This window comes from Poecilia mexicana, unplaced genomic scaffold (genome assembly GCF_051168715.1).
Source record: "Poecilia mexicana isolate PSO_F unplaced genomic scaffold, ASM5116871v1 scaffold_19, whole genome shotgun sequence".
Taxonomy (NCBI): Eukaryota; Metazoa; Chordata; class Actinopteri; order Cyprinodontiformes; family Poeciliidae; genus Poecilia; species Poecilia mexicana.
The window spans coordinates 17,754,387-17,772,615 of record NW_028263388.1 but is presented as its reverse complement, the minus strand read 5'-3'; the positions used below and the strand labels follow the sequence as shown (position 1 = coordinate 17,772,615).

Below are 18,229 nucleotides of genomic sequence, written 5' to 3'. Positions count from 1 at the left end.
GTACTGGAAGTCTGTCACAAAATTATCCTTCTCTTTGGGAGCAAACTATAAAGAATGGTTTAAAAGTTTTGCACAGTCCTTTGGTAGTCTGGCATCCCAGCAGTCCAGAAGATGAAGATCTGTAACCTCCTGCCTCCGTCCTAATGACCAAGCTTAATGCAGCCCCGCTCCGGCCATTTGTTGCATCAGCGCCATTATACATGTGTCTCATCCTGGAAGTGTGTGATGCGGCCCGGTGTTGATGTGCGCGCTCCACACGCCGCTCCGTCTCCAGCGCCTCGCTGTAATTAATTGGCCCGGCTGAAAGCGCTGAGCCAGCACATCCCACGCTGGGACACTGAAATAAGAAACGCTCACAAATCTCACTTTGCACTCCAGCCACGCACCTCAGGATCCTCCCGCTTGCGCCGCACACGTACAGGATTTGTAGCGCGCACCGCGCCAGTCAGCTGTGGGTGTAGAAATGTAAGGTGGTGTCCCGTATTTTCCTGTCAGGTTTTATTAACCGTCCTGCCAGCTATCAGCTGCAACCCTGCTCCCCACAGTCTGCTTGGAGTTGATTAAAGCATCCGAATAACCGAGGCAGACACCCACCAAATTAGCTTCAATGGAGTGTTAAATTTTTAAACAACTTCTTTAAAGATGCAGCAACAAAAATTAAGGTTATGTTTTACTTTACTTTAGGTTGATTTGCAGCAGATAAAGGCTGCATCGCGTAGTGGAGATAAGTTCAGAGGACGCCAGCGGTAGCTATCCCTCAAGAAAATCACTGCAACAATTTATCTCTCTCAGCAGCAAAACACTTCCACATTTACACACACGCACACTTGGATGCAGATACCTGAGAACACACTGCAATAACCAGGAAAAAGAGTAAGGAAAGGGAATGAAAGAATGGAAAACTGGAGGAAAGAAGGGAGAAAATGAATGAACATGGGAGTGGGTGCTGATTGTTTCTGTTTTCACACGCTGACATGTGCGCACACACTTAAACACACATCTCAAACTCACTCACTCCGCCCCCTCTCTCCCTGCACTCCTCCCTCCATCCCTCCCTCTCTCTGTAGGGTCTATTCCCCCTCCATTCTCCTTGGCGCAATGCTGCAGTCAGCACAGACACCATATCGCACACATACACACAATATTGCTCACACTTTCCCTTTTTCCTCTCTCTCTCTCTCTCGTTCACACACATACACACTCCTCTCCGTCAGCAGCACGACTGCATTACCTTTGCCGTTGCCAACACTCGACTTGCACTCACTCTGATGAAGCCTATTGTTTGAGAACATTTTCACACCATTATCATCGCAGCCATTTTGGCGAACTGCTTCCAGAATGCCACCTGAAATCAGATCTACTGAACTTATAATAAAGGACATAAACCATTAGGGGATTAGTTATGCCAGAATTAACATATCATGATTTTTTTTTCACAATTTCCCCACTTAAAAATAGCGATTAAAGCCAAAACACATTACTAAACATTTCAACATGGACATATTTTAGCAGGGTTTCTGCAGGTTTCACCAACACAAATTGAAAACTTAAGATAAATTTGAATGAAATTTAAGACCTTTACTTCCACAGACATGTACAAACTTTGACCTGCCAACTGGCGATAAATTCGCACTTGACAGACGCAAAATAAAAAACAAGCTAGCTAGCGAGGGTATGTTAGCGGTGAGTGTGACCAAAGTTTTGCCTGAGAGAAAAGTTCTGCAAGAAAAAAAAAAAGGTAATTAAATTGTTCTATCAAGACAAAATTAAAGATCTGTAACTAACATATTAAAGGCTAACTTACATTTTTAAAACTTATTTTAAGATATTAATTTTAGATGCATGATTTAAGAGGTTTTAAGGCTGCAAAGACACCCTTCTCTCAAGATGTCATGTAGATACAATTATCATTTAACTAGATTCGTCTCAGTAGTTCATGGAGTTCAGATCAGGCCATTTTGCTGGTCAATCAGGGACATTGATGTGACAGTCATTAGCATAAGTTTTTGTATCTTTAGCCGCATTTTCATAAAGTTTGTCAGCAAAAGGAAGCATGAAGTACTCCAAAAAGACCTTGTAGATGTCAGCTCTGACTCTGGAGTTGATTAAGCACAGCAGAAGGCACGATGGCTCCCAAAATCATCTAAAGGTGCAGACTAAACACTGGATCTCAAACAACTTGGATTCTCTTCCTCCAGACTTTAATTTTGAAATGAAATTTATTTTGAATCCAGGAGTGAAAGTAGTGATGTGATTGTTACCTAGGAACAAAAAAATTACAAACAAATCATAAAGGCTGGCTTAAAACTTCAGTTTGATAAGCAATATACTGTAAATCTTTATTTAATGAATAGAAGATTTGAAAGAAAAACAAACATTTCAATGTAAAGTCACATTTTAAGGAAATGTAGTTCAGTTTTGTTGCTTCAGCTTGATTTTCTTTTACCTCTGGTTGATGAACTAAAATGGACCCACTGTGGACAGGAACAGATGCTGACGAACTGTGACTGTGTGTGAATATTTTTCTCCTGATATAGTGTTTTTAAAAGTCCTCAGGACACAGAGGAGACCTGCTGCTTTTCAGTCCAGCTGTCTCATCAGCAACTGAATCCACCACTGTGACTGAAAACCAGCAGAGGACCAACTGCTGTTCGGATACGTCAAGTCAAATTAGGTTTATTTCTGTCCCAGGCTTTCTAAAAAAAAGAAGAAAAAAACAACAACATATATTAAATGAGTGCATTTTTTCCCCAGCATAAATCTCTTCCTAACTAAAAAGTAGGTCATTTTTATCCGTCGGCAAAATGGAGAAAGTTGATTATGCTTTTATCTCCCCATGTTTTGGTGCTGCAGCCTCCAACCAGCTGAAGTCAAAATTCACTCGTTGCTGGTACCTGAGTTCAGAAACGTAATTTCTCTTTTTCTTTTTATTAGCAACACTGCACTGTCAGCACCATTATCGCAATTTGAGATATCTTAAATACAGTTAAAATCAAATAGAAATGCATTCAGTTCAATCTAGTTTAGTCCAGCTGATTTCAATTCAATTGAATCTTATTTACTGAATTTGATTCAATTTAGTTCATTTAAATCAAGTTCAGTTTATTCAGTTCACTTGATTTAAGTGAGTTAAGTTTAGTTAAATTATGCTCTGTTTAGTTAGTTGAGTTTAGTCCAGTCAAAATCAGAGATTTTTTTTACAATTTCACAGTTTAAACCAATTATTCTCAGTCTGATTTGGTTTTCATACCAGTAAATCCTGGTATAATGTAACTCCTCCAACTTTGTTAGTCTTGAAAATATTTTGTAGACACCTTCCAATGTTCAAAATATTTGAATCTGCATAGATTATAGAAATAAAAAAAAAATGCGGTAAGGCTTTAAGGAAGAGAATGTCAGGTGTACTTCATCAGTATTTTTAATATTCTCTAACTAATCAGTGAAGCTTGCAAAAAGAAGCATATATCTATATGGGCTGGTTTGTAAGATCAGGATTGTTTCCTCCATTAGACCTGAGAGGCTGCAGACTGCCGGGTCTCTCCATGATGTCCTTCACATCGGATGCTGCCCTCAAAACATACTTCAGTGGCCTAGCTTTCTCTGTTAGCCCTCTGGTTTGGTTTCCATTTCACTGCTACAAAGCTCTCTTTGAGCTGCTTTATTTTGTTTGAGAAAAGCGCCATTTATTATTTACATGTTGTGATATTGAGGCCTCGGTAGAGCCATTTTTTTTATCCCTGTCAGAGAGTTTTGTGCAGCACTTTAGCTCGATAGGTTCACAAGTTTTCCTGCTTCTTTTTTATGGGTCATTTAGAAGAACTTGGTGATCCAGGAAGATGCACTGACAGTTTTTTCGCTGTTTTTGTTCTACCTCCAACAATGCAGAGGTGTTTCAGGAGCAGCGTTACAGTGCGAAATAGTTTATATTTGCTGCAGCGGATGAAAAATTAATGGATTCTTTATATTTGTGTGCATTTGCAGAGTATCTTTGCTCAGTTCCAGTTCAGCAGCGAGCGCGTTCTGCCGTCAGACGCACTGCGGAGCGCGCTGGCCAAGACTTTCCAAGACGAGCAGAGGTTTCAGCTGGGCATTATGGACGACGCTGCCGAGTGTTTTGTGAGTCTGCAGCAGCAACGTGGCTTCACATACATTCACAGTTGCTTTTCGTTAATTCATTTAAAATATATATGTGTGTATTTTCATAACCAACACACTAATTAAAGGAAAAGAAACATCCTCAATGCCCCTATGTTTTGTTTTTTATTTTTTATCTTAGCATGTACATTGAAAACCCTTTGTACTCAGGTCCAAACGCAAAATAATGAAGTGCATTTTGATAAACATGAAGTCCTGTCACATGTATATCAGTTATGATGTGCCCTATGATGAGTGTATTGGGATTATAAATTATTTTACACTCAAAAACTTTTTTTTTTTGAGGAAAGAGATTCATTTAATACAATTTCCAATGTGGGAAAAGTGAAGTACTCTGAATATTTTCAGTATACAGAGTAAGGAAATTTCTATGGAAGTCAATAAAATGTTGTTTGTTGTTGTTTCTTGAGTATATTAAGCTGTAAATCTTAGTAAAAAATAATAATTTATAGATAAGTCTTTATACTTTTAGGTCTGTGTGGAGCTGTTCTAACATTATGCAGATCAAAATGTTATTTTTATAGCTGTAACATCTTTAAACTTCCTCTGTGCTCCTGGTTTCTTCCAGGGAATCTGTTGTTTTCTCCACTCTTTGCCCTCTGTGTGTGCGTGTGTGTGTGTTGTGTCTGCGTGCATGTGTGTGTATTTTATGTGTGCTTCTGAGAGGTGCTGTCTGATCGATTGGTAGTAAATGTGTTCAGTCAGGGAATCCGTCGGCTTCTTATGAAATATAGATGCTGCTCCCACGGTCAGATTAACAAGAGCACCAGCAGAGAGGAGCAATCAAAAACACACACACGCGCACACACACGCACACACACACACTACATGTAGCACTCTTAAAACCACACGGCTCATATGTATAAACTTTGCTTCTCAGGAGAATCTGCTGATGCGTATCCACTTCCACATCAGCGCGGAGAGCAGGGAGGACATCTGCACGGCCAAACACTGCATACCACACCAGAAGTTTGCCATGACTTTGTTTGAACAGGTAAGTGATTAAAAAAGAAGCCATTGGTCATATGAAAACCCAAAGCTAATATTTTGTTCTCTAGACAATCCTACCACCAACCCGACCCATATATTTGTTCAAATATTTAATAACTCATCATCATTTTCCCCTCGACTGATTTAATATGTATTATCAAATCTCCTGTGTCTAAGAATAGCATCAAATTGTGACTTTACTCAGTTAAAATGAGAAACACTGGACATTTAAACCTCTAGGGAAGGAAAACTGTAATTGAATGCATTCATCTTAACAAGGAGTCACGTTTGGTATCACGATTTAAAAAATAACTCTTTTTCACCTTAAGCATATTTCCAGTGGGGCTGTCGGCAAGAATAGCTTAAGTAATCAAAACTTAGTCCATAAATTATGGTGCGAGTAATGAAGTGCAATAGCACAGAGAAAAACTATAAAATTTACAATAAAGAATTGTGAACAGTGTTTCTAGATACCTAAAGCTGGTAGATACTTCCAAAGACTCTCACTGTCTCTGCAGCAAGAGGTTTTATGAAAAACTGACTTCAGGTAAGTCTGGAATTTGATTTTAACATTAGAATTATGGAAAAACATGTGTATTTCAAGAGATTATTCAATATCTGATTGTCTAAAACACATGTGTCAAACTCAAGGTCCGGGGGCCAAATCTGGCCCGCCGCAGCTTTTTAAGTGGTCCTTTAGACTCCGAATTACATCAATAACTTCTCCCAGTTTTTCACAAAAATGCAAACAAAATCAACAAATTTCCACTTTTTTTCTGATTTTACTGCAAATTTTCTCTAAATTGGTCAAAAACATTGAGTTAAACGACTGCTGCCTCAGCTTTACTTGATGTCAAGTCATAGTCCGTAATTGACACAGCAAGTGATAAAAGTCACATTTAACATTATATACTACCGCAAATATTGTAAAAATTCCTAACAAACATTTCTAAACTGCCACCACAAAATCTGCAAGTTTGACAGCAAAAAACCACTAAAACAATCACAAAATAGGAACAGCTATTGTTTGAGATTTTAATAGTTTAATACGTTTTATCAATGTATTCTGGCACAACTGGCCCTTTGAGAACATACAGATTTTGATATTCCTCAAAATGAAAATGAGTTTGACACCCCTGATCTAAAACATCCATCCACCTAATAAAATACACAGAAGTATGAGCTTTGGGCAAAATCTGAAAAAGGCTTATGGCGTATAAATTCTTTAATAAAGACTTTCAGCCAGTTGCCTCGGCTGATTTATGATATCTTTAAAAAATAATTCAAGTACATTTTTTGTTTTCAACTATTTTGCCAAAAATTTCACATTTAAACTAGCTTTTTTGTTGTTGTTGTTTGGGCTCTTTTAAATATTTTTTGTGGGAAATTAATGCTTCTGCACCTCCATGGGTCCGACTTACACGTGCAAATCCGGTCTTCCAATTTCCTTACCACAGCAAAGATTTGGTGCCAAGATGGGAATCTGGACTTTGTTGGCTTGAATCGTTTCTTCATCCGATTAAACAGAAACGGCTCTGCACAGCAAGCTCTGGCCCTTGTTTAGATCCAGAACATGCTTGGTGGAAAAAAAAAGAAACCCTAAATCATTATGTGATTTAACATTTGATGGCCCCTAACGAGAAAATAATTATCAGAGAAAACGATGTCCTGTAATGAATCCCAGGATGTGTTTCTTCTTACAGTGTGTGTGCAGCAGCTGTGGAGCCTCTTCGGACCCCCTGCCCTTCATTCAGATGGTTCATTACATCTCCACCACGTCCCTCTGGTAAGTCCACATTAACACACACACACACGCACACATGCGGGTGAATACACACGATGCAGTAAACCTGGAAGCAAGCTGAGGCTTAATCACGGCAGTAAAAGAAGGTACAGCGCGTTCTTCACTTCTCTGCATGGGCCCCGGCCGAACGCTGAGCGAAATCACACATGAACATGTATGCGCATACATCATGCACGTGCTCATGCATATGCAGGAGCAGGTGAGCGTGTGCAAACGAATCCCAAATGTGAATGAAGGAACGTCCAGGCAAATCCTCACACAGTCAAGTGCGTGTGTTACATTAAAAATCTCCCACGCTCCAAGTTAATGAAATAAGAAACTTGGTAGCAATCAATCAGTTGCACCCAGGGAGTAACAAAAATCTATAAGTAAAACAGTGGAGCAGAACCACCAAATGAGAAAATGAAACAAAACATCCATACGTATCCCTTTGGTAAATAATCGAAGTAGGAATGCTGGGTGAAAATACAAATAAACAGGTAGTTCAAGCACAACGGAGCAGCCTCCCCTGTGTTTGTGCCTGTTAACACCGCCAGGCTATTTTTAACCTCACCGAGGCCTGCTGTTTACGGCCTAGAAAGCAAAAAAGTCAGCATAAGTAAGATAATCCAAGGGTGACAAAAATAGAGAGGAAGATATGTGGTTCAAGCAGGGCTCAGACATAAGTAAACAGAAATAAGAACATCTTCTTGGCTGTGGCGTTGCATTTTCCTGCTTCCCCCAAAAGAGAGCAGTCAAAAGGTTTAATTCAGCAGTGGAAGGGATAAGAAGGAACGAGAGATTAAGATGGTTTTTACATTCGTATTATCATTATGATACTTACGAAGCTCTGAGATGAGATGTGGACCAGAGCCTGCAGGGCAGTTTTAAAAAGCCTTAAATTAATTACATTAAATACATTAATCGCAGGTCTTAAATTTTTTAGTGGCAGGACTATTTAATCTAAAATATTCTCTGTAGTTCATTTTTCTTGTTTTTCTGACAGAAAAGTCTTACGTTTGTGTCACACTCAGACGGCTTAATTATGTTCGGTGACTCAAACCGGTTGAGGCTACCATTATGTCTATGGAGGCTACCGCTTACTAGCTGCTAACGATCCCTTGCTAGCTAGCTAGCTTTTTGCGTATATCATCTTTGCCACTGTCTTACTTCTGTTGCCAACCCAGACTAAATTTATTCTGTGGGGAAAAAATCAAAACAAAACTGAGCACTACTGCTACACAAAATATTAAATTTCCTTTTGTAAATTTCTTTCGTAATTCATATTTTAAATTTAATTCATAATGGTCTTTGTAATGGTTTGAAAAACAAGACACATTCTTACTCTTCCTACCATTTCTCATTTATTCTTGTCAGTGGCTCCACCTAATGGCGTGGAGTAGTATTACACAACACAGCAGTCTTAAAAAGGTGTTATATTTGAGTTGGTGAAACCTGAGTCAAACCTGTAGCTTCACATTCACAGAGATAAATTATGTATGTATGAGTTTATAATCAGAGGACTTGAAAACAGATACGAACTGTCAGATTTCTTATGTTTAAGCTCTGTTAGTTCTTCTCAGTTAAAGTATTTTAAAAAGTAACTTTGAAATAAAGTGAGATTTTATACGAGGTCAAACTTTAGATGTGGAAATTGAAAATCACTAGTTTTAGTGCTATTTTCCTGTTATCCGCTGAAAGTCTTGCTCTCTTACTGCCTAAATGAACTGCTGACATATTATAGAAAAGTTGTCTTCCTTTTAAGCATCTTAAATCTCTCTGATAAATCTCACTTCCTCATAAGCGCCTGCACAGCAAAGAATATTATCAGTGTGGTGCATTCACTGACCAGGAGAAGATCCGAAATTGGAATTCCCGACTTTGGGTCACCAACCGGGGCTGGTTAAACAGAAAATTGAAAAGGTTTTAAGACTCTGGTCTTTATATAAGAATTTATTTATTTATTCTCTTGGAATGTATTTTTGTTATTTTCTCTGCAAAAACCAAAATCTTACCAAGTATTTTTGATCTTGTTTCTAATCCAAATATCTCAGTACACTTGAAGTAAGAGAAAACTAACTTGCAAGTCATATTGTTGCAAATAAACAAAAGCAGAAATATTAAATTTCACATATGGGTTCAACAATGTTGGTTTTACGCTTTCAGCAGCAAAGTGTGTGTGATCTTTTCCTTTTTTCTTTTCTCTCCTGTGCGTCAAATGCTGCAGTAACCAGGCGGTGAGGATGCTGGAGTGCAGAGAGAAACCAACACCGGACATGTTTGGAGAGCTGCTCCGCAACGCCAGCAACATGGGAGACCTCCGCAACTGCCCTGTGAGACCATAAACACTTTACACATGCACTAAGATATTATGTAAACTTCAGTGAGAAGGGAAACAGTGAACTTCAGCTTTGAAATGCATGAGTGTAGTAAATATTTTTGTTATCACACATTAACATAACATCTGTTTTGGCCTTCCCACTTACTCTTATCATTAAAAAAGTAAAAATTTTTAAAACAAATTAATTAACTTTTAATCAATATGCCACCGTATCACAATAATTAGAGGATATTAATTAGCCCAACATCTGTCAGTCATCAGGTACGTGGAGAATCATGCGTGGAAATGGCCTAAGATTACTTGCGAGGACATTTTATTTACACTGCATTTGGCTTAGCGATGATAAACACGGCATTTAAAAGTGTGTATTTGGAAATGAAGTGTTTACTTTTGGTAATCAGAGCTGTACTCTGAGCAGGAATGGCTGCACACATCAGATCAGTGCTTTGCGTGACACGAATCAGACATTTTTAAAGCCAGAATCATCTCATTTTAAAGCATGAGAGCTTTCTGGAAGCAAACAGAGGTTTTATAACCACAGTGGTGAGATCAGTAAAAGTGTGGATCTTGAATGTTAAAGCCAGACAATATTAATAAAGCTGAAGTGGCTCTTAAAATCTAAGTGCTACAACTTGAAGAGAGTCATTTCTGATCAGCAGACTTGATCCAAAACTGTTATTTGTAATTGAGGTATTTTTTATTTCTTATAATAGAATAAAACTCTTAGTTTTATTCAACATTAGTTGTTTGCACAACAGATCTTCTTGTGTGTTGCTTTAGCTTTTTTATTTACCTTAGGTGATCAATATATTCTGAACTGCACACTTGTTAATTTTTAACGAAACATGTATCGTAGCTTGTAGAACCATATTTAGCATCGAAAACATGACATACTAATGGAGTTATCATACAGGAAACAGCTTGTATCGGTGTACAGATAGAGGAGATGGTGCTTGGGCGCCCCTTAGTGGTCCGCTAGGTACTGCATGTAAACGACCGTTGATTTGCCGTGACGTCAGCTCAAAGTGCGACACTATAGCTAGCTTACTAAAGAATTGTGTTTAAAACGAATAAGCGACTTAAAGACGGGTCACTCAAAAGAAAAACCGAAGATACCGGTGGAAAGAAAACAACAGGGAAAAGTGAAGTCATACTTCCTGAGAGTTTTGATGTGTCGTTCACATGATTCGATTCTTTTGAACGGCACTGTGCCGTGAAAGGTAGGGATTTCAGTCTCAATTAACGAGAACTGTTCTTTGTTTTGTTTTTTTATAACTTTGCTTGCTTATGGTGCTCTACTCGCACGCCGGCAGATATTGTTATTTTTATTCAATTAAAAATGATTCAGATAAATTATTTAAATACAATAAATATACACAAATGATAGAAATAGGTGGATAATTTTTAGATTTAATAGTGCAGAAGAGGATTTTTCGTTTCTGCCAAAGCAGCTAAAGTCTACTTTTCTTTTATGCTTCTAAATTATAGATATTCCTAAAATGTTATTAATGCACACAACACTTAACAGCTTCTTTTTTTATTTCCATGTGTTTGAAAGCTTAGGAAAGCTTAGAATCCACACTTTCAGAATCCGTAAATAACCAAAAACACGCCAGTCACATTGAAAAACAGCATCAAAGACAACAATAAGTGACTTGAGACACTAATGTTTTCATTTTAGGTTTTATATATTAAGATGTTGTGGTCTGTGTTTGTTAAAAGGGTTAAGTGGTCCCCAGCCTGAAAAAGTTTGAGAAACACTGATCTAAATCATTAAAGAAACCCAAATAATCACACCGCCACCACCGTGCTTCCTGTGTGATTTGACTCGTTTATGTTGATGTTTTTTTCCATTCTGTCCATTAAGGCCAATGTCTCTTCTTTGGTTTTGTCTGAACAATTGCGTTGTTCCAGATGTGTTGTGATTCATTTACACTTGATGCAACTTAGTTTTTAACATATTTTTGTTAAATAATGTTGAATCTGTTGTGTGTTTTTGCACATTTGAAATTTCATTAGAAGGATTAAAGGATCATTGATATGTTCTGATAATTTTGCGTAAAATAGATTGTCATTAGTTTTTCTTATTGTATGATAGCTTTCTTTTATAAGGAAGTAAAACCAGACTAAATATAGGCAACAACATTAACAGGCGTACGGTGTAAAACATTGCCATGCAAATATGCTTTTGTCCCTTTAAATACTCACTGTTAACGTTTATTAGATAAAATTAGTGCATGGACGAATTAATCTAATGGGCAAATTAAAAAGATGATGAGTTTTTATAATTAGTTTCATAATTCCTTTGTTTTCCTCTTCTCTCCTGACGGCTGTGTGTTACATAACATGCACTTCATTTGCATTTTCTTTTCATTTCCTCCATTAAATTCTATTACTGGAGGTATTCTTCACACTAATCCATAGTTATCAGTTTTCTCACAGTAGGAGATCATGTTTAGGTGTTGAGTTGGAGATCAGTTTAAGGGGAGAAAAAATAGTTGTTAAATTAGGATAAAACACAATGGACCAACACCAACAAATGACCATTAGTGGACTTGAAGCAATGTGGATTTTATTGTCTCTCCGCTCTTCCTGCAGACTCTGAGATCTTGAATTCCAGATGAAATGCAAACTTACTTCATTAGTTTCTTAATTTATTGTAAAGAAATTTGTCTTTAAAATAACAATTTCTAATTCCAGTTCAAGCTTTATTTGTCTGACAGATGGTCTTGGATTTTTCTAGAACAGAAGAGTTCATGTTCGACTGAATTACTGCGAGGAGACGAGCCCAAATCATTGCATCTCCATCACTGTGCTTCATAGCTGGCATGAGGTGTTTCTGCAGATATGTTGCTTTTTTAAATCTTCATAATGATCAGACATCTCTACTTTTCTCTCGTCTCTACATTGTTCTAGAGGTTTTGGTTATTCAGATGTAACTTTTTAAACCGTCGTCATGTTTTATGTAGTAACTGAGGCCTGTAGAGTCTGTTAAGGAGCTGTTGAGGTTTTTGCTGCTTCTCTGAACTTCGCATGTTCTGAACTCAGAGTGCATATGTGTGAGATGCCTGTTGATGCACAGACTCCAGGTGCAGAACACATCTTGTGCATCTCCCACAACTTATTGAATGGGCTTTGCTTCACAGGCCCATCAAAGCTGTGGTTTTCCCACCATACTTTTTTCTTCAATTCAACTTTCCATTGATATGGTTGCATAGAACAGCCAAGCTAACTCCTCATGTGGACAGTCACTCCAATTTCTACATCAACACAATAATATTTTGTATTAATATTCACCTTTGAGAAGTTAAACTTAACATTTTTAGTAGCTGTAAACCAAAATCTTCAAAGTTATCAGAAATAAGCCCTTTTTTCACTTCTTGACTCACTGAAATCTATTAATTTTCATTTCATTTATATTCTAATTTATTAAGCTACATCTTTATTTTATGGGATGGGTAAAAGTCTGCATAAGAACACTAATCCTTCAGTGAGTTTATTCAGGAGATGATTTTTAAACTCCGAATGAGAAAGCAGTGAAGTTATCATCAGAGCAAATAAGTGTCTCAAAAACTGTTCCTAATTGTGTTTGACCTCTGAGCGTTGCACATGCTCAGTCGGCATCGCAAACGTAACGGCAATTTGCAGCCAACAATTATGTGTGAAATGAGAAGCCGTGGCGGTCTGTGCCCTGCATGATAATGGTGTCTGGAAGCTGCCTTTGTGAGAAAAGGTCCATAATCTGCCTAAATAGCTGGTGTACTTACACCATGTCTCATCAGCAGGACACGGGAAAGAGCCGTTCTCCTTCTTATTTCTCCGAGATTCGGAGCCATGACTGATAGGGAGGAAAACGGGTGTAAGCAAAAATAAGATTTAAAAATTCATGCAAGCTGGATCTGTCACCTGAACCTGTGAAAACCCACACAGGATGTGTTTTTTTTTATGTTGGATTCAGACCTACATCAGCAGTCTGCTTGGCTGTCAGCAGACTGATAAAAGTGAGATTGTCTTATTTTATGGAGCTTTTTGGGTTGTCAGGAACCACGGCGTCTCTATTCCCTTTGAAGGATGCAACAATCAGCATTGTGGAAAGCTATGGTATCATTTGACAAACAGCCCTGTTATGTAACCCGCCGTCGTCTGGAAAATTCTGCATATCGAAAGGTCTGCAAGAGCAACACTTTTTTTGTTGCTGTTAGTTTTTTGTGTGCACTGATTAATATAAAGCACCACAAATCTGTTTCCACAGTCACTGGATGAATAAGTTTCATGATTTCCCCAAGTGTATTACAAGCCTGGCGGGCCACCAGGCTTTACTTGGCGCCCACCAGGCTTAGTGTTTGTTCATTATAATATTTTTTTCGTACACCAGTAACAGACAGCAAAGACCAGTTAGTCTCTGGTGAAATGGTTGGGAGCCAGATGGGGTCAGTATATGAACGGAGGAAGAGGTCAGAATCTGTAACCATTTCCTGTCTCTATTTGCTAACAACTTCAGCAAATAAAGTGACAAGTCATGCACAAATGATCAGAAAATTTTGGACACTTTAATTAGGATGAAATGTATATTTCAAACATATTTTTATTTATTTTCTATGTTTGTTGGTGTTTAGGTATTGTAAATAATGTCTCCTGATAACACATAATTACCTACTGATATTTTCAAATCCAACTTTAAGCGAGAAATGTCCAGCATCTCTTGATGCTATACTTTGGTGTTGGTTTTACAGATGAGGAAATACTTAACTTTTAAACACATCAGCATCAATTTATTATCAGCAGCAGGACTTTGAAATGATTGTGCAAACGACTGATGAGGTGGTAAAGTTAGATCTGGGTAATTATCAAGCCTTTTTTCTCATTAACCCCTCCAGACCAAACGTGGCACAGTCGATCCAGCCAAATTTGTAATTATTTGCGCTGTCTGAAAAATTTCAACCGTTTCTGAAAGGGCGCTTTCCAATCGATATTGGGTTATTACGGTAATTTCACCCCTGCTGTAGCAAGGAGTGAAATTAATCTAAGGGGTGCTCTTTTAGTAGACGTTAAATTGTGAAAATGACTTGCAATATATTGAAAGCTCCAGTTGTTATAGATAAATGAGCAAATATATTTACTCACAGGATATTTAAAGAACTGTGTATACAATTAAAATAAGCAAAAATATACAGGCGGACATTTGAAACTCAGGCCTTATAGAGTTAAAACAACTTTTTGTCTGGTAGAATAGTGTCTTTGTTCTGCTAATATTCTTGTAATTCACAATACTCCGTCATTCAACTCACAGACAAGATGACTGAAGTAAAAGCCACTTTTTGAAAATATTTTTCAAAAAGAGGAAAAAAAGAGAGGATAATCAACTACAATCAGATCTGGCTTAGAAAAGTCAAAGATTTTACTTGTAGGTCACATCACTCATCCCGACCGATAAAAGAGCGAGGCTGTGTGCCGACCTTGCGTCCTGGACAGACAGATAGCCTCTGTCCCGGCGCTGTGCCGCTCGGCTGCCGCCCTCCGGCCTGTGTTCGTGTCTCACTCTGGGAAGTGAAAAGCAGACGCTGGCAAAATACCTTCCTGCCATGTCTGGTGCCAGTGCAGGACGGCTCTCTGCCCACAGAGGGAGTGTTCTGAGCGGGACTGGGCTTAATGTGTGTGTGAGTGCTGCGTTTGGCAGAGGATCTGGACGCCGGGGTGTTCTCAGGCTGTTTCCGAGTCCGCTTTCCCTGCCCCGCGTGCGTGCTTGTGTGTGTGTGTGTGTGTGCAGGCTTTTATTTCAGGGTGTGTGTGTGTGTTTGTACCAGCTCTGCGGTGGGTCATGACTCAAAGGAAGGATTCAGAACACACGGATCTGAACTCAACAGAAGGCCCGAGGGACAAATACAACTCAGCGCAGCACTTTTTTTTTACCCCTCTGTCGTTCTCTCTTACAATCCGTTCATTATCTCTTTTCTCTTGCCTTCATCTCCGCTCCCCTTTCTCTTACTGTTTGCTTATTTCCTGTGTGCATCTCCATGCGTAAATAAAGATAATTTGTAAGATCTGCTTTGGCGGTAAGAAATCTAAAACAAAATCAGAAAACAAATTTAAAAAGTATTAAAAGCTATTATTTAAACACAGAAAATCAACTTCTTTGAAGTAATGCCAGTCATTGTTTTCCTTCAAATTGGTCTTGAGGGACATCTGTATAAATAAAAATAATTTTTTCAGTACTTCAATTAGTTAAGTGTGTATCATGTTTCAGCAACAAGGAAGTTGATAGTGCTTTACGTCGGTAAACATCGCCAGTTATTAACAAGCAATAAATTTAGTCAAATTTATCGAGCAAAAATGAATCAAATATCTTGATCAATGTTCCAATCCAACTCTGTTTAGTCTTGATTTAAAGGAACTGAGCGTTTTGGCTGCTTTTCCAGGTCAGTTTCTAGTGGACGGCAGAAACTGGAAGCTGCGTCTCCATGAAGATATGAGCTTCATTTGTTCTGGTTAAGCAAATGAAGCTCATATCTTCTGAACCCCAGCCCAGATCATAGCACTGCCCACACAGGCTTCTACACGAGACGCCAGGCATGATGGGTCACTTGATCTGAGCCAGAGTAAATCTGGACTCACCAGATCACATGACCTGTTTAACAAAACGTTTAAGTGATCACCGCTCAGGGTTTTTTTTCCCCAACCATATTTATTCCACGGTATCCTTCCAGATTTTAATAATGCATCTCTGTCCAATTTCAGTTTTTTCTTTAATCGCCTTATGTGTTTTTTCTGCTTGATGCCGGTGATTTGACTGTTCTAGACTTCTGGGATGTGTGTTTCAACATGGTTGTTTGATAAATGAATAGCTACTCATTGCAGCGGTTGCAGCTAAAAGATAATCGCCCATGCAGTTTGGGATTTGCTTGGTCAAATGCAGGTGGTGACTTTTATTTGGCCAGGCAGTTTATGGTAGTTTTGCTAAAAATCATGTTTTATTGGTCTTATGTAATATTTATACTTTTTAAAAAACTGAAAATTTTTCTCCAAATTTATCACTCTGTATCTACAGTCTCTATGAGTTTCAACCTTTATTTCTTTTTTGATAGTTTTTTTCAATGCTCTTGTACAACCCTTGTTTCTCACCATGACAAATTAATCCTTTCTCTCTTCGTCGCAGAGTAACTGTGGTGAGGTGCTGCGTATCCGCCGGGTTCTGATGAACTCACCAGAAATCGTGTCCATCGGGCTGGTGTGGGACTCGGACCACTCTGACCTAGCAGAGGACGTGATCCACAGCCTGGGAACCTGCCTGCGTCTGGGAGATGTAAGAGGCTCACGTGGCACGTTGCACACGTTTTGCTCTCTCCATTAACTATTAACATAATGCCCATGAGGCCACATGAGCAAATGCATGCAAGCTGATGGATACATGTGTATAATACTCCAGTAGAAATGAAAAAAACAGCAAGTCAGGTCCGTTAATGTCTGTAGTTGTAGGTTTATGGCTGTGATTGTGTTGGACTGCAGTAGAAATTAACCATCTACGTTTTAGCTGCTTTACAATCTGCAAACAGCTTTCTGCGTAAAGATTCTGGATGTTTTTTTTTCCAGAATATGTACCTTTTCACTCTTGGTGTTTTTCAATTTATATTCATAAACGCTTTGATTGAAGTATAGGGAAATCTTTGCATTGGTGTAATTCATGACCCTTTCTGGAGCTGAATTTTGGCCTCTATTAAAAGCTATTATTTAAGCACAGAAAATAAATAAAACATTCTTTTTGGGTTAAAGTACATGCATCATCATATTTCAGAGTCAGAAAAATGAAAAACTTAAATGAAATAAACACGTTGGCCTTTTCCCAGTTTTGCAAAGCAGCATAGTTTTATAACATACTTCTGCAACAAAAGTACGATGAAGTAGTAAAACAAAAGTCATAACAACAAAAGTTATGACAATAAGAAAAGCCATATGTTATGAGAATGAAATCGTACTACAAAAAAGTCATAATATTTTAAAAGAATAAAGCCGTATGATAATAAAGTTAAAATAATACAAGAGTAAAGTCAATATTATGAGAATAAAGTCGTGCTATTATGACTTTATTCTCATATTATTTTCTATGACATGTTTTTTTCTCGTACGTTTGTGAGCATAAAGTCTAATGTGTAGGAAAATTATTTTCTTTATCAATCGTTAGCAGTAGCAACTTTTTTGTGTAACACAAAATATTTTCTTATATTTCATATGACATGTTGCATTAGCGTTAGGTACTATTTTAGGGTAAAAAAATGTACAAAACTAGCTGCTGATGTTTTTCTTTTAGTATTTAAGTGGCAAACAGCTGTTGTCTCAGAATGATATTTTAGATTAGTGGACAGCAGCTAAACCCTCATGAGAGAAACAGAATGCTGTCACCATTTCTGATGATATTCGTTCACTTTTGTGGTTAAATATAAGCAGACTGGGCCTTTTATACTTTTAAATCTAAACATAGTTTACTGGTCGGTTAGCTCTCCAAGCTTCATGTATACATTAAAGTATCCAGGCTGCAGACTTTGTAATAACTGTTTGTTTTTTATTGAGTTGTGTTTGTGTTGATGCACAAGTTCGGTGCTTCAAATTATCATTCTTTAAGTTTTAGCTGTGTTCATATTTCTCTATTTCTGTCTAATAATTTAATATAACTACCATAAACTATAATACCAAGCAAAGCTGAAAAGGAAAGGCTTTAAAATGATCATAAATGTCCTTTAAAGTTATGATATAGGTTGTGAGAGAACCAAACTGTAGAGATGTAAATATATTTCTGTGCTTCTCTAATATGGATTTCACTTTCTGATTACGTAAGCAAAAACTTGATCTCGGTTGATAAAATTCGTATTCAGCTATTTAGATCATCATTAGAATAACATGAAAACATATTTTGCAAAATAAGCTGTTTTATGCCAAAGCAAACGATTGATAAAAAATATAAATAAATA

The 18,229-nt window shown here is 37.8% G+C and overlaps 1 protein-coding gene across 1 annotated transcript in view; it reads left to right on the top strand.

The window, feature by feature from the left end:
* The window catches only part of usp54b (ubiquitin specific peptidase 54b), a 53,237-nt gene that overhangs the window by 13,991 nt on the left and 21,017 nt on the right, over positions 1 to 18,229 (top strand). The window contains exons 2-6 of the mRNA XM_088001059.1: positions 3,982 to 4,116; positions 5,036 to 5,149; positions 6,849 to 6,931; positions 9,156 to 9,261; positions 16,423 to 16,569. Of these exons, the coding sequence (XP_087857185.1) occupies positions 3,982 to 4,116; positions 5,036 to 5,149; positions 6,849 to 6,931; positions 9,156 to 9,261; positions 16,423 to 16,569 (585 nt within the window). The remainder of the gene's footprint in view (positions 1 to 3,981; positions 4,117 to 5,035; positions 5,150 to 6,848; positions 6,932 to 9,155; positions 9,262 to 16,422; positions 16,570 to 18,229) is intronic.